Genomic DNA, 22,643 nt, shown 5'->3' on the forward strand with positions numbered 1-22,643 from the left:
CCAGGACAGGAAGGAATGTAACTGATAACAAGGCTGGAGTTCGTTCAGTCTATCTAACCTGTCCTTCTGCCCTGCATAGAACCAGTTCTCCTTGCCTTCAGATTCTCCAATAAGTGGCAGTCCTTTCACATGCCCTTTGACATAGAAGCCACGAGAATGGCTTTACAAGCTTATGTTAACCTTAAGAATTATTCAGGATTTCAAAGCTGACTCAGATGTTTTCAACCTGTAAATGGTATTCATAAAATATGGCTCGTTAACTGTAGTGAACTAAACCAAAGATTCAAATACCTTGAAGGAAAGGAAAATTTATTTTAGAGACTCTTGAGATATATTCTTTTAGGTCTGTTTATTTTAAAGCCCATCACAAAACAAAGAGGATTGTCAGCACTTGGATTCCAGCTCCCCACAGTACTTCACATTCCCCAGTGTAGGAGTCTGACGTGCCTAAACGTAGGACCTCATTCGGTGCAGGGGTTTGCACTGGTGGTGCAGCTGCTTTTCAACAAGGCTAAATGAGAAAAATCCAAAGCGTTCCACACAAGCCGACTGAAAAAACTAATTTGAGGAGGAGTAAAAAGCAAATGTGGGATTCATACTGTTTCTTTCAAACCTTCCAAGCCTCTCAAATTGAAACGCCACATTCAGCTGACCGCTGAGATCTCGCCCCTCACACACAGGTGCTCTATCTAGGCCCTAGTGGACTTGAAAATAACCTCGGTGCGCACTTTGGGAATCACTGGCCCTCAGCCACTCAGGTTAAGATGCTAATATGCAGCCAGGCTGGAGAACCACTGCAGGCTAAAACCTTTAATAAGAGTTTATGACTTTTACCAGGAGATGTTTACAGTCTTTTACAGTTTCCACTTCTAAATTTAGACTAAAGGGAGCCAAGGAATTTCAAAGGATGACTTAACAGCACACTTGGTTAGTTGAAGCTGCCATGCCAAGATTGACAAACAGGTGGGTTGGCTGAGGTGGTTTTGCATTTGTGGCAACAGGACTATAATTTGATCTTGTATTTACAGAACTCTTTGTCCTCAGATGGAGAATGGCCCTGCTATTTTCATCTACCAGATGAGGAGCCCAGTATATAAAACTCATGTTTTGTTATGACTCATAGAAGGATCCATGACTTAAGTTTAGGCCTACACCTGTATCTCTTTTTTTTAAGTTATACATGTCAACTTTTGTTAATTATTTCTTAATTGTACTCATTACAATAAGTTTAAAAAATATTTTTCTCTGGTTTGTGATAGATTTGTACCTTAGATCAATAAATCTATAGGTTATAGTAACAGCACTCAAAGTAAATGCAGTTATAGGCATTGTTTATTTTAATATTTTCCTAATTTCCAAATCACATTTACTTTGATAAAAGCATATGTTGGTATTTCCCATTAATAACAACAAAAACAACTATCTAAATAGCATCTTTTGACATTTTTAAAAGAGTAAAAAGAAAAAAAAAAAACCCTGTCAAATCTTATGTTTGGGCTACAATTGAATAAGATAAAAACTTACAATGCCAAAAATGTATGGAAATGTAACTTTTTATGATTATTCTTGAAGTTTCTGACGTGAAAACTATGTTGAGCAATCCTTACAAAAATAGCACTTCCTTATTTTTGTCTTTTAGTAGCTACATAACTTAAATGAAATAACTTGAATCAAGCTATGGTTTATTATCAGTAAAATATAATGTCACAACAGAGTCAGTATCTATCAACTGGCTCATATAAAAGTGTTCTAATTTTATCACCAAGGATCCTTTCCATAAAAACCTTTAGGGCACAGAACTGATAAAATTAGCATCATCACAATATGAGGTCATTATTAGTTTGTAAGTTTAGATCAACATTTGCCACAAACTAAAAAGAGCTCTCCATGTCCAGAAATCCAGGACATTTTTTCCCATTCTCAGTGGCACACATGGTGTGTATTTGTATCAGTGTGGATAGAAGTAATTCAAATGTGCATAATGTCCTTTTGGGGCTGTCTTGCTGCTCCATAGGAGGGGAGACCCAATCCAAGAATCTGGAGATTTGGAATCTAGTCCTACTCTGCCACAAAGGAGTTGCCTCACGCAGGACTAGTTACCAATTGTCTCCGTCACGTTTCTCGTACATTAAAGGAGTGGTTAATTCTATGGGCCTATCAAGCTCTGTGAGTCCCCCGAATCCAAATGGAAAGCCCACTGCCTCCACACAGGTAACTGTTGAGTGTGGCTCTTAATTTTAGAAATTCTTAAGATAATTACTGCAGCAAAACACAGAACCCTAAAAGTGACTGAACTGCCCATATACTTTAATGTGACGGAGGTAAATACTCCTATTTTGCAGTCTCCATTCCCTTCTCCAGGGGTCATCCCTGGGTCAGGAGGATCCCCTGGAGAAGGAAATGGCAACCCACTCCAGTATTCTTGCCTGAAGAATTCCATGCACAGAGGAGCCTGGTGGGCTACAGTCCATGGGATCACAAAGAGTTGGGCACGACTGAGTAACTAACACTTTCACAAATAAAAATTAGTGATTTTGTTGTGTTTCTGGGGAAAAAATTTTTTTAATTTCCTCCAAAGACATTAAAGTATCTGTAGAAACCATGGCCTGCTTTTATAATGTGGAAATCGGCTGACTTGCTGTGACTCACCCATCCTTCCTTTCGTTAGATGGAAATACTTGTATCATGTTTTTCAGATTGCTTTGATCAGTTATATATAAATGTACATTTTTATTACTTTTGCTGTGCCAGTTAGAAATATATCTCCCATAACGGATTTCTCCCATTTAAGTCTGATTATGTACACTTTGCCTAGGTCTTTCCAAAATAAAATTTATGTAAATGTATATTTTATATAAAATATGATGAAAAGAATTAAGTCTTGTTTCAGTCTCTCAAGTGGTCTGTGGTTAGTACCCGCTGAAATTTATGTCACGATTAGGTGCCCACTTTTAAAATAAAAAAATACCTTCTTTCTTCCTTTCCCCCATTGTTCCTTCCTTCATTGCATCGTTCTGTGTGCATGGTGCCTGCTGTCCTTTTCATGCCACACAATGACCATTTCAGTATTTACCTATTCCAGATACCCTCCCCTCATCTTACTGAGGAGCTAGATGCCTTCACCTCTTTCTTGATGGTGTAGATACAAAGTAGAAAACAGGTACTTCCTCAGTATTCTGCACTCTGTCTGCAAACTTCCCTGCATCTAATTCTCCTGTTGCTACAATGGAAAAAGAGGATCCTGGGCCCTGGATATCACTTCTTGTAGAACTTCATTCTTTAACCTCTTTTTTAACCTCATTTTTAACCTCTTTTTTCTTCTTTAACTTCTTCCTTTTGCTGGCTCTTGTCAGTTCAGTTCTATTTTAAAACACAGATACTGGTAGCCACCATGAAGGTCACTTAGAAAAAAACCTTTCCTTTATTCCTTTTCATGTGGTAGCTACTACCCCATCTCTATGTCCTTCACAGCCACTCTATCAGAATAAATTGTCTGCACTCATTCTATCTCTGTCCTTCACATTCTGTCTACATCCTAGTGAAATCTGTCCCTGCAACAAATTCAAAGGAAATTGCTGTTTCTGATGTCACCAATGATCACTTTACTGCCCATTCCTAGGCCTTGTGGGATTTGGGAGAGGGTTCCAGAGTTTGGACCAGTGTTTTAGTGGGCATGGAAAAACTTATTTTTTAAACAAAACATTATGTACCCATGGTTTACTTATTGCTCCTGGGTTAGTCTCCTAACCACTCCTAATTTTTCAACTATCCTTAGAACTGGGGCATCCATCAAACATCCTGGAAGGCCTCCAATAGCAGATCACTATTATGCTGCCCTAATGAAATTATGTTCAAATTCAATGCAGGTTTCTCAATCCAGTTTGGGATAGTCCAGCTCACCCTGCTTGACATCCTTTCCTTTTCTATAGTTTTGTGGTTTTTCCTTAAATAAGAGAATGCTTCCATTTCAGCATCACCACAAACTCAATTGATATTTAAACCATCATCTTACTAGCAAATTTATATCTGAAACTAATGACGTGGCTTTTGATATGTATGCAATTTACAATGAATGACTCTTTTTCTATTTAATGGAAAGGCATTATTTTTTAGGGCTGTAAGGGAACAATCCTCTGTATTAGAAGGACAAGGTCTCATTTAAGGCTGGGAGTTTGAACTCTGGAAACAAAGGGAGCTATGCTGTAACAGGAAATGATGTCCAACCCCATGGAGACTTTGGGTCTGAAACAAAACACTAATGATCCTGCAAAGCTGTGTGTGTACCACATGTACAAGACTGCAAGGGGTCACGGTTTCTGAGCTTCATGAGAGAGTTAGCCATGAACTTGAATATTGTGGGTCCAACTTGCATTTTTTCCTTCCTTTTCTCTCATTTTGTAAGAGCTTTGTAGTAGATTTAGTATGACCCACTCTTGCTAAGAAAAAAGAGAGGAGTTTGGGTCCATTTGGATGATCTAAGCTCTTTTGGAGAGTAATGAGTCCCTGAGGCCACAAATGGTTATGGTAACACTTGTGGGATTGCTACAGTAAAAGCAAAACTCAGAGATAAGCGTGTTGAGGGCTACTACCTGGAGATAACCTGGAGAACTCAGATGTAGTTGTATATCTTCAGGAAAGAGCTGTTTACCTTACCAAGCCCCCTCCTGGTGTTCCCTCAATACTCGAGCTCAAAACCCAGGCGTCATCTACTCAAACTGTCATCCAAGGTATATTTGCTTAAAACGATGCTACTCTCAAAAACAATTCAGTCCAACAGAACTATATGATGATGACAGTGTTTTGTATCTGTGCTGTCCAATATGGTAGCCACTAGCTACAGGTGGCTGGTGAGCACTTAAAGTGTAGCTAGTGTGACTGAGGAACTCAATTTTTATTTTAGCTAATATTAATTTGAATGACCACATATGGCTAATGTCTACTCTGTTGAATAGTGCAGCTCTAGAGCTTTTCAGTGATCTAAGACTTGAGATACAAAGATCACAGAAACTCCTTTTAGGCTCATGAAACAAAAAGGTTTGAGATGGTATGTCTCAAGTTAGGGTGTCAATCCCATTCTTTGAGCTCTTTGCCCAAGGTTCCCAGTTGACCTTCTGCCCCTTCTTCCCTCGGCTGTCACCTGCCTGTCACTGTACCTGCATTCCCTTCACGTTGACCATCTCTGTTTTCCTGTCCTTCTGTCTACCACCTGTCTCCCTAATTTGTTTACCCATCTACCTCAAGGAGCTTTTATTTACCTTTTATACAGAAGTGAAACAATTGGGCCTGGGTGTCTAGGTTAGTTAATATATATATGTAGTGTTCACTTAACTTTGTCCTCATTTTTTGACAAATTATAAATCAGTTACAAATTCTAGCTTTGTTCCTCTCCCAACCTCAAGCTAATTTGTCACAAATTACTTACTAGAAAATAATATTGATTGAAAAAATGCTAACATGCAGTGAATTCATTTTAATAATCTTAAGCGCTGGATCCTACAGCTTTGGTCTATTCCACTGAAGCTGATGATAACACTGACACCCAGAAAAGGAGTATGGCAGAAATCTGATCGTTCATATCCAGTCCTTTTGAAAACTCAGGAGTGTCAAGGTCTTCAACAAGCTTTTTAGAAGCTAGGTGGGATCTTTAATACTCAAACTTTCAAGAGTCTTCCTGCTTTCGGGGTCAGCCTGCCTGTGTCCTGCATGGGTGCCCGGCTTCCTTTACCCTGGGACTTGGGCCACGTTCAACAGATTCACCTGCGCAGAGCATTCTAGGCCATTGATCCCCTTGGTCCTGCATCTGTCCTAGCATCTCCTGCATCTGACTCTGGCTCCCCTGCAAGGTTACCTCGCTCCTGTTTGCTGGAGTGAATGGCGGGGACGCGATGACACCTGGGCAGCCGAAGAGCAGCTGCGGCCGGGCTGGTCCTGAGGAGGGACACCTGTGCGCCCGGCTGCGAGGCAGAAGCGCCACCCACCCCCCAGCTCGGAAAGGGAATGATGTAGGCAGGCGCTTCCGGGAGCTCAGAGCCGTGAGGCCGGAGCGCTTCTCTTCGCTGATTTGCAGCGCCTGCGTCTGGCGAAGATGGACGGGTCATCACGCGCGGGAGCCATACGGGCATTGCCCGGGGCTGTTTCACTCCTGCTGCTGATGTTGCTGGTGGTCCACTCCCCGCCCAGCCAAGGTGAGCCAGGTCCCGGGTGCCTTCATTCTTCCCTAGGCCAACAAAGAAAAGGGCCAGGTGTGCCCACGAAGTGCCTGGGCCGAATATTCTTCTGAAATCTTTTAGATTCTGGAGTTCAAGTTTTTAGGCACATCTGTTAACCTTGCTGGTGCTAAAGATTTTCCTCCAAGGAAAGATAACTAAGTGGAAGTAACTTAAAATCCAGTGACTCTGTTTCAGAGCAGTGTATTTCTCCAGTATCTTTCATTCCACCTAAATTAGGCCATGTTAACCCTCCCGGAGAAGGCAATGGCACCCCACTCCAGTACTCTTGCCTGGAAAATCCCATGGACAGAGGAGCCTGGTGGGCTGCAGTCCCTGGGATCTCGAAGATTCGGACACGACTGAGCGACTTCACTTTCACGCGTTGGAGAAGGAAATGGCAACCCACTCCAGTGTTCTTACCTGGAGAATCCCAGGGATGGGGGAGCCTGGTGGGCTGCCGTCTGTGGGGTCGCACAGAGTCGAACACAACTGAAGCGACTTAGCAGCAGCAGCAGCAATCCTCCCAGGGAAAGCCCCGAATCCCTCACTAGAGGGAAAGGGGCCTCATTCAGTGACCAGGTCTATTTTTGTTGAGGCAGCTCAGGCTGCAAAGGGCAGGGAGAGTCACCAGGCAAGTGCTAGTCAATGAGGTGCGAGTGGGACAGGTGGGGGATATTTTGAGAAAAGGGGGTCTCAGGTCGGGGATATTTTGAGAAAAGGGGGTAGCCTCCAGCTGAGTGAACATCTGCACCAGGGGAATAAAACCCCAGAATGGAAATCTGGATACAGTGAACCCTGACATGAGGTGGGGGGTGGGTGGGTGTGGGTGTGGGTGGGTGTGGGTGGGTGTGTGTGTGTGTGACACATTTGCTCTCCCACACAGGACTGAAGTACAGAATTCGTGCAGTTGGTTTGAAAAGTATAGAAACTGTCTTGGAATCTGGGTTCTTCTCTAGAATTAGTAGTTGGAGAAATTCAACAGTCGGTGGACACCCATGGCAGGTGAGTGTGATAAAGACATTGATTTCTTAATGAACTAATGGTGAATTAGTTCTCTATTTTTAGATACCATAATTCCAGCTTAACAGGTAATTTTACTATGGACCCCCACTTGACCTTACTGTCAAAAAGTTTGCTTCCTAAGAAATCTCTTACTAACCAATTTATTGAATGTATCAGTGTCTTAATGTGACATCATATTAGAAGAGTTGATTTCAAATGTTTTTGAAGGAGATGACATCTATGTGGAGATGTATATTAGTTGTGTTCCTGACTTTTTTCTTGGGCAGGTCTCCCTGAAATTAGGTGGACACCACTTCTGTGGAGGAAGTTTGATTCAAAATGATCTGGTTGTTACAGCAGTACATTGCCTGATTAGCCTCAATGAGTAAGTTTTGGATTTCCATTACTTATCAGACCTTGATCCATGGCAATTGGACTGGGAGAGTCGATACCCTAAATGCTGTGCAAGGTTCAACCTTAGTCCCTTTCTTAATTTTTTCCATCTGGTCCACCTACTGACTGACTTTCCTGATTCCCAGACGCTTGTGTGTAGCCCAAGATTTCTTGTGCTTTCTACTCTACTAATCAGAGACCTCAAAGATTCCACACATAATCTATGATTTGTAGAGTCAGTGGAGGGTGGGTTGATGGTTACTGATTCTAATAAAGTATTAGCATCGAATGTTAAATGGATGAGCCAATGTTTTAATAATCTACTTTTCAGTAATCAGGAGAGAAAAATACTATTAAAAGAGTGTGCTAATAAGAGAAAAAGAAGGACAGTAGGAACAACTTTTATATCTTGTTTAAAATGGTAGAGCATATATATATAGAGAGAGACTGGTTTATGTACAAAAGATACCTGAATATTTTTGCAGAAAGATGAGTGACAATAGGAGAAAGAGTTCACAGAATGTAAACACTCCATGATCGAAAACCATGACTTTTTGTAGATAGCTATAATTTATAGAAATTATAACACTAGTAATAATCACTAATAAAAGTACATCTTCTTTTAAGATTTGGAAATCTCTAAAGATACATTAATCATGTTAATTACATGAAATCAAGACAGCCTTTCCTGGAGGAAAGGATTATACTTACTGAAAGATTTCTGTTTGGTTTTAGGAAGCAAATTAAGAGTCTGACAGTGACTGCTGGGGAGTACAACCTCTTTCAGAAGGATAAGGAGGAACAGAATAGTCCTGTCTCAAAAATTATTATCCATCCTGAATACAACAGACTTGGATATATGAGTTTTAATATTGCACTGCTATATCTAAAACTCAAAGTCAAGTTTGGTAAGTAGGGAGAGTTAGAATACAAATGATGTAATGGAAAAAGCTATATTTATTAATTTTTACCAGTAAACTTTAATTTCTGTGTGTATATATATCTAGTAATATTAGAATAGCTAAATTTTATTCCTTAAAAATAATTTTGTTTAATCTAAAACATATCAAAAGTACTGCACAGGCTATAAGTAGCAGTATTAAGCAACTTATGTATGCTTAATCAGCATTTTAAATACTCCAGTGTCTTGGCTGGGCAATATTCTAGACCATCTACCTGTACTCATCTCTAACTAAGGAGTATGGGACATTTGAAAATGTCCTCAGATTTCTCCTTTCTGTCATTATCATGGACAAGATATTTGACACCATTCTCAGTACAGATAATCTAAGCATTCTAGACAAAATATTAAAAGCCTACTTTAAAAAACACAGGAAAGGGAAGTGTTCAGTGACCAAAAACAATGAAAGAGAACAAATTCAAAGGAGTTAGCCAGACACTGAAGTCAAGTGACTGCCATTGAAGCATTTAAATGATCTTTAAGAGCCTATAACCCTAACTTTCCATGCAAGGAGCCTGCGTGGGAGTAGGATGTGGGAGCGGAGAGTCTGATTGGAACCTTCCATGTATGTAACCTGGGACTTCTTGAAAGGTGATGCTTTACAAATGGAGGGAAAGAGACAGGAAAATATGCCACCTAAAGTGAGGGAATAAGGAAAATTCACCTGCTTGAACCTTGGCCCTGAACGGAGGGCTCTCAGAAATATCTATTTTCCTGAGCTAGCCTTCATTCAGGTTTGAAGCTGGCATTCACATTACCCGTCCCCAAAACTCTAAGCCAAGATTTTGAAGTTGTTCCAGGTGAGTAATTGGGTTTCTGGCAGAAGCAAAGGTAGTAAATTCTCTTTGAAGACATGAACCTTAAATCTCAGCTCGAATGTACTCCCATAGAGCTTTAATGATTGAGAGCACACACAATTAAAAGCAGACAAAGTTGCCACCAGAGTCCAAAGTAACAACCAGAATCAGACATTCCAAGATTAGATGTTAAAATGATATACATGCTACAAAGTAAGTTTTAAGTTTAAATAAGTAAAAGTCTATCAAAAATGACCAAGGAACAAGAAACTATTAACTGAAAAGGAAGACTTGAAATGGAGTCAATAAAACTTAAATATATGAACATAGTTGGAATTGGTAACAATAGTTGAATTAAATAGAGACATTGACCATACTCATTGCTCATTCTTCTTTCTCTCACACTCTATATCGAATCCATCAGAAAAATTGTATTGCTTGTCTCACCCTCTCCTCTCCTACATCCTGCTCCAGGCTCCCATCATTTCTTGCCTAGGTTAATTTGGATGGTCTCTCGTATCATCTCCAACTTCCTTTCTTGCATCCCTAGTTTTTATAATTAATCCAGCAGCCAGCATAATACTTTTGAAATGTAAATCAGATTATATTACTCTGCTCAAAACACTTCAGTGGTTCTCCATTACACTCAGATGCAAATCAGTGTTCTTAGCTTCTTAGCTGACATCACCCATCATCCTAACCCTGTAGCCAACCTCTTTTTTTGTTCATTTTTTACTAGAATTTCTTTTGTTTAGTCTGCTCCAGACATCCTGGAATCCTCACTGTTCCTAAGACATATATGACATGATTTCACTGCAGGAAATTTCCATTTTGTTTTTTTCTTCTTCAGATACTTTCCACAGAGATGACTGCCTGATTTCTTCCCTCAGCTCCTTCAAGGCTCTGCTCAATGGAACTTGGCATGACTGCCATTTTACAAATTACATCACCCTTGCCATATTCCCTAATCCCCAGACTTCTCATCTTTCTTATGGCTTCCTGATTTTTTTTTGAAAAATCAGAGCACATATTACAAAATAGCTAAATTATTAGATTTATTGCTTCTATTTCACCCCAAACTCACTCTCTCTTTCTCTCTCACTAACACTCACACTCATTCATGCTCAGATACACATTCTGTAAGGGCAGGGATTTTTCCTGGTCATATACTGAGGGCTAGAAGACCTCTTGCCACATAACAGTGCTCAATTACTTGAGTGAAAAACTATCCCTTAAGAGCAAGTGAAGTGAAGTGAAAGTTGCTCAGTTGTGTCTGACTCTGCCACCCCATGGACTATACAGTTCATGAAATTCTCCAGGCCAGAATATTGGAGTGGGTAGCCTTTCCCTTCTCCAGGGGATCTTCCCAACCCAGGGATCGAACCCAGGTCTCCCACATTGCAGGTGGATTCTTTACCAGCTGAGCCACTAGGAAGCTCAAGAATACTGGAGTGAGTAGCCTATCTCTTCTCCAGAGGATCTTCCTGACCTAAGAATCGAATTGGGGTTTCCCTCATTGAAAGTGGGTCCTTTACCAACTGAGCTATGAGGGAAGCCCCTTAAGAACAAGGGTGCATCCTAAAATGTTGGTAGTTGGGGAAGGTCATTTTGGTACTTTTAACAATGAGTTGTTTTCCTTAGCACTTTCTAAATTTCTATGAATATGGGATAGTTCTTTTGAGAGAGAAAAAATCTTCAAAATATCATTAATTACATTTAGAAAGAAAATGTGGAAGCTATGACATCAACCAGATGTCAGTTTCCAAATATATTTAGGATCACTTGTCTGGGACTCTTATGATTTTTTTATTATTGTTGTTGTTTTCAGGAACTACTGTTCAGCCAATCTGTATTCCCCATAGAGGTGATAAATTTGAAGAAGGGATTCTTTGCATGGCCAGTGGATGGGGCAAGATTTCAGAGAGTAAGAGACATCAAAAGAATGTAATATTTCTTCTGGGCTCCTTTACATGCCCATTGGAATCAGAAATTTTTTGGTCTTAAATAATACATTTATCCTTGTTTTATCCTGTCTGAGTTCTAACTCAGGGAAGACTTCTGGTTGTCTTCACCAAAAAAAAGGCTATACTTAACGCTCTACATAAAATTCCTCCTGCTGCCATTTTGGTTAGGTGTATTAGGGTCAGGAACAGGAAGTAACTATAATAGATGAAGAAGAATACAGTAAAGTAACAATAGTTCCGCTTCCTTATCTTTGGTATTGTGATTTTTAAAAAGCAAAGAACGTTACAAAATATTGCTTTTACTAACTAAAGTTTTCCTCTTGAGGAAACATTTAAACATATATTCAGAGAAGCTACAATTGCCTGTGTTACATTAAAAAAGCCCTTTGTCACTAGTGTGAGATTTTAGGGAAAAATATTCAGAGCTATAAAAAAAAAATTACTTCTACATTTTGGTTAAACATCTACCAATTCTAAACTTGTAAGCTTCTTATAGGTTTCTTTAAGTGGGGACAACTGTTGACCAACTTACCAGTCCATTCTCCACAGCATCAGAATATTCAAATATCCTACAAGAAGCCGTAGTTCCCATTATGGATGACAGAACATGTGGTGCCATGCTCAGGGGCATGAACCTTCCTCCCCTGGGAAGGGACATGTTGTGTGCCAGTTTTCCTCATGGGGAAAAGGATGCCTGCCAGGTAATAAGCATTGTTGTTGTTGTTCAGTTGCCCAGTCATGTCCAACTCTTGGTGACCCTATGGACTGCAGCACACTAGTCCTCCTAACATAAACCAGTCCAGTTATTCACCCCTATCTTGTGGATGAGAGTGGCTTCTGGGTTGCTTTTGAGGGATTACTTCTTTAAGATTTCGCTTTTCCCTCATCTTTCCATCTGATTTCTACTGAAAAACTTTCCTTGACCAGAGCCGAGAGAATTCTTTTCTGTCGCATGTGCATCCTTACCCCTGTACCTCTTTGTGGGGGAGTGAAGAGGTCAGGCAAGGAAGATGGTTTCAACATTTCCAATCTAACGAAATCAAACAAGGTGACCACTTTGGCAAATGAATTAGGCTAGCTGTGATTATTTTTCATTCTAACTTTTGTTAAACATTTTAACTTTTCTCAAGCTTTAGTGAGGAATGCAATATTTACACAGAGTGTGACCAAAGATGGCATAGCTACAGTAACTGTGGGGTAAAAGATGTTGTATATGACAACATTCCAAGGCCAACACAACAACTTCACAAAGAGGACCAACTCTGACAAGAAAGGAAAGGGAGGCCAGTTTGTGATAGATGTGAATTTTAAGTTTTAATTATAATTGTTTTTCTTAAAATGAAGGAGCAGAGAGTCTTTATTCTTTCCCAACAAGCAGCTTGAAACTGCCATGGGGAGCTCTCTAAAATTTTCTGTTGGGAAAATGTTTAATTTTTCTTCTAGGGGGTGACAGAATAAGGGCCAGGGAGTGTGGTAGGAAGGAGATAGACATTTACAATTATTCTGCTTTCTAAATTGGAATATAGGTAGACTTACTGCCTCATCCTTCACAGGTAAGTATTTTCTGGATAAAGTTGTCAAACAATTCTGTTCCTTTAGAGGGGATTCAATCTGATACCAATTGGCATGTGTTTTCAAAGCAACACATTGTTATGAAGAATTATTAAAAGATCCTGAAAGTGTGGCTCCTTTATCCGCTAGTTTGAGAGCCAATGGATCCTTTATATATAGCCCCTGGGACAAAATAAGTTCCCAGGCATTCTGTTTTAAAAGCCTTGAGCCATTGCGTGAACTTGGGGGCTCTATTCTGATGTTGTGGGCTTGGAATGTGATCCAGTCTTTCCTAGAATGCTATAACGGAAGCATTATCTGTGAACTCCCCCTCCTCCTTCCATTGATTTTGAATTGTTCCCAAAAGACTAGGAGGAAGAGAGAAATTAAGGGTTAGCTTGACAAGACTGCATGAAGTGAGTGGAAGGAGTTTACATCTGAATAAGAGGATAGTCCTTTGAAACCAATGATGAAGAAACAAAATGATGAACACAGAATGTTGATGAATAATGACCATTGAGTTCTTATGCTTCTACTACTTCTCTCTCTGAGATGAGGGCTGATCTTTTTGCACCTGATAAAATATTTTTAACTTGTAACTTTTAAAATTTCCTCTTTCTCTACCATAAAAGAGGGACACTGGAGGCCCACTTGTTTGTAGAAGAGATGATGGAGCCTGGGTTCTTGCTGGGATAACTTCCTGGGCAGCTGGTTGTACTAGAGTTTGGAATCCTTTCAGAAATAAGCAGAGAAAGGCAACACCTGGCATTTTCTCCAAGGTATTTGTGTTGATGGATTTTATCACACAGACCATGACAGGTGAGTGTAATTTCTGTGGATTCTTCCTTCCTCATCCACTGCAACTCAGAAAAATGATCATGCCTATTTCAAGGATAGTTACTCTATGTTGCAGATATAATCAGAAATAAGCTTTAAAATAAGAATATGGCTGGTTTTTGTTCCTAATCTAGTGTATATAAATTTTTAACTCTGATTTCATGAACACTGATATCTGTCAATTTAGCTTGAACATCAACTAGATCGTCAAGTTTATGGTCATGTAGATTTTCATGAGATATGTTTATTGTACTTATGAGATTTTAAAATAGTTTTTGAGAATAGTGTCATTAGAAGATTCTTTTTTATAAATTTATTTATTTTTTAATTGAAGGATAATTGCTTTACAGAATTTTCTGTTTTCTGTCAAACCTCAACATGAATCAGCCATAGGTATACATATACCCCCTCCCTTTTGAACTTCCCTCCCCATCCCACCCCTCTAGGTTGATACAGAACCCCTGTTTGAATTTCCTGAGCCATACAGCAAATTCCCATTGGCTATCTATTTTACATATAGTAATAAGTTTCCATGTTACTTTTTCCATACATCTCCTCTCCTCCCCTCTCCCCAAATCTATAGGCCTATTCTCTGTGTCTGTTTCTCCTTTGCTGCCTTGTAAATAAATTCTTTAACACCATTTTTCTAGATTCTGTATATATACATTAGAATACAGCTAAATACAGCTTTCTCTTTCTGACTTACTTCACTCTGTATAATAGGTGCTAGGTTCATCCACCTCATTAGAACTGACTCAAATGCGTTTGTTTTTATGGCTAATATTCCATTGTGTTTATGTACCACAGCTTCTTTATCCATTCATCTGTCGTGGACATCTAGGTTGCTTCCATGTTCTAGCTATTGTAAATAGTGCTGCAGTGAATAATGGGATACATGTGTGTTTTTCAATTTTGGTTTCCTCAGGGTATATGCCTAGGATTGGAATTGCTGGGTCATATAGTGGTTTTATTCCTAGCTTTTTTTTTTTTTTTTAAGGAATTTCCATAAAGTCTTCCATAGTGGCAGTATCAATTTACATTCCCACCAACAGTGCAAGAGCATTCTCTTCACACCCTTTCCAGCATTTATGGTTTGTAGACTTTTTGATGATGAATGCTCTGACTGGTGTGAGGCAATTTCTCATTGTAGTTTTGATTTCCATTTCTCTAATAATGAGCCATGTTGAGCACCTTTTCATGTGTTTGTTAGCCATCTGTAAATCTTTGGAGAAATGTCTGTTTAGGTCTTTTTCCCTCTATTTTATTGGGTTGTTCATTTTTCTGACATTGAGTTGTATGAGCTGCTTGTATATTTTGGAAATTAATCCCCCCTTTGTCAGTTGTTTCATTTGCTATTATTTCCTCCGATTCTGAGGGTTGTCTTTTCACCTTCCTTATAGTTTCCTTTGCTCTGCAAAAGCTTTTAAGTTTAATCAGGTTCCACTTGTTTACTTTTGCTTTTATTTCCATTACTCTAGGAGATGGGTCATAGAGGATCTTGCTTTGATTTATGTCATCAAGTGTTTTGCCTGTTTTCCTCCAAGAGTTTTATAGTTTCTGGTCTTACATTTAGGTCTTTAATCCATTTTGAGTTTGTGTATGGTGTTAGGAAGTGTTCTAATTTCATTCTTTTACATGTAGCTGTCCAGTTTTCCCAGAACCATTTATTGAACAGGCTGTCTTTTCCCCATTGTATATTCTTGGCTCCTTTGTCAAAAATAAGATGCCCATAAGTGTATGAGTTTTTTCCTGGGGTTTCTATCTTGTTCCATTGCCCTATATTTCTGTTTTTGTGCCAGTACCATCCTGTCTTGATGACTGTATCTTTGTAGTATTATCTGAAGTCAGGAGATCGATTCCTCCAGCTCCATTCCTCCAGCTCCAGTCTTTCTCAAGACTGGTTTGATTATTCGGGGTCTTTTGTATTTCCATATGAATTGTGAAATTTTTGTTCTAGTTCTGTGAAAAATGCCATTGGTAATTTGATAGGGATCGAATCTGTAGATTGCTTTTGGTAGTATAGTCATTTTCACAATATTGATTCTTCCTACCCAGGAAGGTGGAATATCTCTCTATCTGTTTATGTTGTTCTTTGATTTCTTTCATTAGTGTCTTATAATTTTCTGTATACAGTTCTTTTGTCTCCTTACATAAGTTTATTCCTAGATATTTAATTCTTTTTGTTGCAAAAGGGAATGGGATTGATTTCTTAATTTCTCTTTCTGATTTTTCAGTTAGTATATAGAAATGCAAGTGATTTCTGTCTATTGATTTTGTATCCTGTAACTTTGCTAAATTCACTGATTAACTCTAGCAATTTTCTGATACTATGCTTAGGGTTTTCCATGTATGGTATCATGTCATCTTCAAACAGTGAGAGCTTTACATCTTCTTTTTCAATCTGGATTCTTTTCTTTCTTTTTCTTCTCTGATTGCTGTAGCTAGGACTTTCAGAACTATGTTGAATAATAGTGGTGAAAGTGAACACCCTTGTCTTGTTCCTAATCTCAGAGGGAATGCTTTCACTTTTTCACCATTAAGAATAAATAATGTTTGCTGTGGGCTTATCATATATGGCCTTTACTATGTTAAAGTTGGTTCCTTCTCTGCCCATTTTTTGAAGAGTTTTCATCATAAATGGGTGCTGAATTTTGTCAAAGGCTTCTTCTGCATCTATTGAGATTATCATATGGTTTTTATCTTTCAATTTGTTAATATGGCATATCACATTGATTGATTTGCATATATTGAAGAATCCTTGCATCCCTGGAATAAACCCAACTTGATCATGATGTATGAGCTTTTGGATGTGTTGCTGAATTCTGTTTGCTAAAATTTTGTTGAGGATTTTTGCATCTATGTTCATTGGTGGTATTGGCCTATAGTTTTCTTTTTTTGTGTTGCCTTTGTCTGGTTTTGGTATCAGAGTGATGGGGGCCTCATAGAATGAGTTTGGAAATGTTCCTTCCTCTGAAATTTTTTGAAAGAGTTTTAGAAAGGTAGGCATTAGCTCTTCTCGAAATGTTTGATAGAATTCTCCTGTGAAGCCATTTGGTCCTGAGCCTTTGTTTTTTGGGAGATTTTTGATCATGGCTTCAGTTTCAGTGTTTGTAATTGGGTTGTTCATAATTTCTATTTCTTCCTGATTCAGTCTTGGAAGATTGAACTTTTCTAAGAATCTGTCCATTTCTTCCAGGTTATCCATTTTATTGCCATATAGTTGTTCATAATAGTCTCATAATCTTTTGTATTTCTGCGTTGTCTGTTGTAACCTCTCCTTTTTCACTTCTAATTTTTTTTTAATTTTCTTTTAATTTTTTTTTATTTGATTCTTCTTTTTTTCTTAATGAATCTGGCTAAAGGTGTGTTAATTTTATCTTCTCAAAGAACCAACTTTTAGTTTTATTAATCTTTACTATTATTTCTTTCATTTCTTTTTCATTTATTTCTGCGGATCTTTATGATTTTTTTCTTTCTTTCTACAAACTTTGGGGAGTTTTTGTTCTTCTTTTTCCAGTTGTTTTAGATATGAAGTTAGGTTGTCTATTCGATGTTTTTCTTGTTTCTTGAGGTAGGATCAGCTTCCCTCTTATAACTGCTTTTGCTTCATCCCATAGGTTTTGAGTTGTTGTGTTTTCATTGTCATTTGTTTCTAGATTTTTTTTTAATTTCTTTTTTGATTTCTTCAGTAATCTGTTGGTTATTTAGAAGCATATTGTTTAATCTTCATATGTTTATGTTTCTTACAGTTTTTTTCTTGTAATTGATATCTAGCCTCATAGCACTGTGGTCAAAGAAGATGCCTGATATGATTTCTGTTTTCTTAATTTTACTGAGGTTTGATTTGTGATCCAAGATGTGGTCTATCCTGGAGAATGTCCTATGTGCACTTAAGAAGACAGTGTGTTCTTCTACATTTGGATGGAATGTCCTGAAGACATCAATGAGATCCACCTCATCTAATGCATCATTTAAGATTTGTGTCTCCTTATCAATTTTTGTTTTGATGATCTGTCCATTGGTGTGAGTAGGGTGTTAAAGTCTCCTGCTAGTATTGTGTTACTGTCAATTTTTTCTTTTATGTCTGTTAGTGTTTGTCTTATGTATTGAGGTGCTCCTATGTTGGGTGAATAGATACTTGCAATTGTTATGTCTTCCTCTTGGACTGATCCCTTGATCATTATGTAGTGTCCTTCCTTATCTCTTGTAATCTTCTTTATTTTAAGGTCTATTTTGTCTGATATGAGGATTGTTACTCCAGCTTTCTTTTGCTTCCCATTTGCATGGGATATATTTTTCCATTCTCTCACTTTCAGTCTATACGTGTCTTGGAGTCTGAAGTAGGTTTCTTGTAGACAGCATATAGATGGGTCTTATTTTTGTATCCATTTAGCCAGTCTGTGTCTTTTGGTTGGAGCATTTAATCTGTTTACATTTAAAGTAATTATTGATATACATTGCCATTTATTGCAATTTCTATTGCCATTTTCTTAATTGTTTGGGATTGATTTTGTAGATCTTTTTCTTCTTTTGTATTTCTTGACTATATAAGTCCCTTTAAGATTTGTTGTAAAGCTGGTTTGGTGGTACTGAATTCTCTTAACTTCTGCTTGACTAAAAAGCTTTTGATTTCTCCATCAATTTTGAATAAGATCCTTGCTGGGTACAGTAATCTTGGTTTTAGATTTTTCCCTTTCTTCTTTAAATATATCCTGCCATTCCCCTCTGCCCTGCAGAGTTTCTGCTAAAATAGCAGCTGTTAAACGTATGGGGTTTCCCTTGTATGTTACTTGTTGCTTTTCCCTTGCTGCTTTTAATATTCTTTCTTTGTGTTTAGTCTTTGTTAGTTTAATTAATATGTGTCTTGGTGTGTTTCTCCTCGAGTTTATCCTGTATGGGACTCTTTGCACCTCTTGAACTTGATTATTTCTTGTTCCATGTTGGGGAAATTTTCAACTATAATCTCTTCAAAAATTTTCTCATACCTTTCCTTTTTCTCTTCTTCTTATGGGACCTCTATAATTCAAATATTGGTGTGTTTGATATCCTCCCAGAGGTATGCTACAGCTTCAGATATTCTGCTATTGATTCCTTCTAGAGTATTTTTAATCTCAGTAATTGTATTGTTTGTCTCTATATGTTTATTCTTTAATTCTTCTAGGTCTTTGTTAACTGATTTTTGCATTTTCTCCAGTCTGTTTTCAAGGTTTTTGATAGGGTGAGATTTGTGCTGAGTAAGTTCATTTTTCCTCTGATGGGCAAGGCTGACTGAGGTGGTAATCCTGTCTGTTGATGGTTGGGTTTGTATTTTTGTTTTGTTTGTTGTTTAGCACAGGGTGCTACTGTTGGTTGGGTGATGCTAGGTCTTGAATTCAAGTGGTTTCCCTTGTGTGACTTCTCACTGTTTGATAGTCCTCAAGGTTTGCTCTCTGGTAGTCTAGGGTCTTGGAGGCAGTGCTCCCACTCCAAAGGCTCAGGGCTTGATCTTTGGTCAGGAACAAAGATTCCACAAGTGGTTTGTTATGGCATTAAGTGAGATTAAAACAAATACCCAAAAATGAGAAACCAAAGATGAACCTCAGAAAATGGCAGTTACAAAATTAGGCAAATAATAATTAAAATAATGGAATATACACATATACATATACACCTATAAGTGAAATCAAAACAGTCCAACAAAAACAAAGTACAATAGATTGACCAGGTGAACAAAGAAAACTGAAAATTATGTCTACTGGTTAAGAACAAGATTCTTTTTTAATTTATCCAGTTAACATTTTTTTTCTAAACTAGTGAAGAACACTAAAAATAAATCACTCCTCTTCTGCTTCTCCCATTCACCCTTGTTAATTTTACTTCAAAAGAGTGGAAACATCAGGCAGGCTTTGAAGAGTTATTTTTGTTCTGTGGCACTAAAATCTAGATTAGGAAAATAAATATGGGTCTGGAGATGCCAAACTGTCCTCAAATATTTGGGAAGACTAAGAAGTCAATGAACCGTTGTGATAAAAGATAAAGTTCTAACTCTACTGGCTATCTATTTTACTTATGGTAGTGTATATGTTTCAGTGCTGTTCTCTCAAGTCATCCTATGCTCTCCTCCTCCCACTGAGTCCAAAAATCTATCTCCTTTACTGCCTTGCACGTAGGATCATAGGTACCATCTTTCTAGATTCCATATACATGTATTAATATGCAAAATTTGTCTTTCTTTTTCTGACCTACTTCACTGTATAACAGGCTTAAACTGGGGGGATGGGATAGAAGGGAGCTGGAAGGGGGTTAAGTAGGGAGGGGACACATGTGTGCCTATGACTGATTCATGCTGATGTATGCAAAAACCATCACAATATTGTAAAGCAATTATCTTCCAATTAAATAAATTTTTTTAAAAGATGAAGTTCACGTAAGCTCAAAGGGCTTGTTCTCACTGAGGCGGGGTCTAAAGAGTTCAATTCTGAGGGACCCAGAAGGTTTGCCATAAAGGGGGGCAGCACCTGCTTAAGAAAATAGCACAGAGGTTAGCCTCTGAAGAATAAAGAGGCATAAGGAAACACAACTTGCAAGAATAAGTAGTTTAGTAGAAGAACCAAATTTGTTAAAGGCAAGGACCCAGAGCTGCAGAAGACTGTTCCCTCCCTCCCTCCATTCTTCCCTCCCTCCATCCTTCCCCCCTCCATCCTTCCGTCCCTCCCTCCTTCCATCCCTTCCTCCCTCTCCCATTCTAGCCCAAGATCAGCCACCTAGATGATAACTTCAAAAGTAACTCTGCTCTGGTCCAGCTGAATTCAAGAGCCCACCTCTCAATTCACTTTCATTTGGTCTTCAGAGTAAATGTGTTCTGTTCGTTGCCATGACCACAGGCAGAACTTGTCTCCTGGTAGCAATTCTATTCAGTTTTCATCACCTAGAAGAGAAAGTTAAAAGGTTAGCAAGCCCTGAACAAATGTTAATGATACCAACATTTTAAAATGGCAATGAAATCAGGAAATAACCATCAATTCCATAGTCAAATGAATATCAGAATGTGACAAGTAACTTAGTTAAACAGCATCTGCTTGATATCATCCTTCTAATCTTCTCATTCCCTAGTTGCCTGTTCTTCTCAGTAAGTTCAGTTCAGTCACTCAGTTCTGTCTGACTCTTTGCCACCCCATGGACTGCAGCATGCCAGGCTTCCCTGTCCATCACCAAATCCTGGAGCTTACTCAAATTCATGTCCATTGAGTCAGTGATGCCATCCAACCATCTCATCCGCTGTTGTCCCCTTCTGCTCTCTCCTTCAATCTTTCCCAGCATCAGGGTCTTTTCAAAGGAGTCTGTCTTCACATCAGGTAGCCAAAGTATTGGAGTTTTAGCTTCAGCATCAGTCCTTCCAATGAATATTCAGGCTGATTTCCTTTAGGATGGACTGATAGGATCTCCTTGCAGTTCAAGAGACTCTCAAGAGTCTTCTCCAACACTACAGTTCAAAAGCATCAATTCTTGAGCGTTCAGCTTTCTTTATAGTCCAAATCTCACATCCATACAGGACTACTGGAAACACCATAGCTTTGACTAGATGGACCTCTGTTTTTTAATATGCTGTCTAGGCTGGTCATAGCTCTTCCAAGGGGCAAGTGTCTTTTAATTTCATGGCTGCAGTCACTGTCTGCAGTGATTTTGAAGCCCCTCAAAATGAAGTCACTTCAATTCAAAAATGAAGTGGTAGGACTGTATGCCATGATCTTTGTTTTCTGAATGTTGAGTTTTAAGCCAAGTTATTCACTCTCTTCTTTCACTTTCATTAAGAGGCTTTTTAGTTCCTCTTCACTTACTGCCATAATGGTGGTTTCATCTGCATATCTGAGGTTATTGATATTTTTTCCAGCAATCTTGATTCCAGCTTGTGCTTCTTCCAGCCCATAATTTTGCATGATGTACTCTGCATATAAGTTAAATAAGCAGGGTGACAATATACAGCCTTGATGTGCTCCTTTCCCAATTTAGAACCAATCTGTTGTTCCATGTCCAGTTCTAACTGTTGCTTCTTGACCTGCATACAGATTTATCAGGAGGCAGGTTAAGTGGTCTGGTATTCCCATCTCTTTAAGACTTTTCCACAGTTTGTTGTGATCTACGCAGGGAAAGGGTTTGGCGTAGTCAATAAAGCAGAAGTAGATATTTTTCTGGAACTCTCTTGCTTTTTTGATGATCCAGCAGATCTTAGCAATTTGATCTCTCATTCCTCTGCCTTTTCTAAATCCACCTTGAACATCTGAAATTTCATGGTTCATGTACTGTTGAAGCCTTGCTTGGAGAATTTTGAGCATTACTTTTTTAATGTGTGAGATGAGTGCAATTGTGTGGTAGTTTGAGCATTCTTTGGCATTGCCTTTCTGTTGGATTGGAATGAATACTGACCTTTTCCAGTCCTGTGGCCACTCCTGGGTTTTCCATTATTGCTGACAAATTGAGTGCAGCACTTTCACAGCATCATCTTTTAGAATTTGAAATAGTTCAGCTGAAATTCCATCACCTGCCTTAGCTTTCTTTGTGGTGATGCTTCCTTATGCCCACTTGACTTCACATCCCAGAATATCTGGCTTTAGGTGAGTGATCACACCATCATGGTTATCTGGGTCATGAAGATATATTTTTTAAAGTTCTTCTGTGTTTTCTTGCCCCCCTCTTTTTAATATCTTGTGCTTCTGTTAGGTCCAACCATTTCTGTCATTTATTGTGCCCATCTTGGTATCTCTCATTTTTTTTGAAGAGATCTCTAGTCTTTCCCACTCTATTGTTTTCCCTATATTTCTTTTCATTGATTGCTGAGGAAGACTTCTTATCTCTCCTCACTATTCTTTGGAACTCTGCATTCAAACGGGTGTATATTTCCTTTTCCCCTTTGCCTTTAGCTTCTCTTTTTTCCTCAGCTATTTGTGAGGTC

The 22,643-nt window shown here is 38.6% G+C and overlaps 1 protein-coding gene across 1 annotated transcript in view; it reads left to right on the forward strand.

The window, feature by feature from the left end:
- Positions 1-6,151: 6,151 nt before the first annotated feature.
- Positions 6,152-22,643, forward strand: part of OVCH1 (ovochymase 1) — a 110,577-nt gene continuing 94,085 nt past the window's right edge. The window contains exons 1-7 of the mRNA XM_068971491.1: positions 6,152-6,185; positions 7,093-7,211; positions 7,499-7,596; positions 8,340-8,512; positions 11,191-11,286; positions 11,876-12,027; positions 13,510-13,696. Coding sequence (XP_068827592.1) covers positions 6,152-6,185; positions 7,093-7,211; positions 7,499-7,596; positions 8,340-8,512; positions 11,191-11,286; positions 11,876-12,027; positions 13,510-13,696 — 859 coding nt within the window. The remainder of the gene's footprint in view (positions 6,186-7,092; positions 7,212-7,498; positions 7,597-8,339; positions 8,513-11,190; positions 11,287-11,875; positions 12,028-13,509; positions 13,697-22,643) is intronic.

This window comes from Capricornis sumatraensis, chromosome 4, assembly GCF_032405125.1.
Source record: "Capricornis sumatraensis isolate serow.1 chromosome 4, serow.2, whole genome shotgun sequence".
In the NCBI taxonomy this organism is placed as follows: domain Eukaryota; kingdom Metazoa; phylum Chordata; class Mammalia; order Artiodactyla; family Bovidae; genus Capricornis; species Capricornis sumatraensis.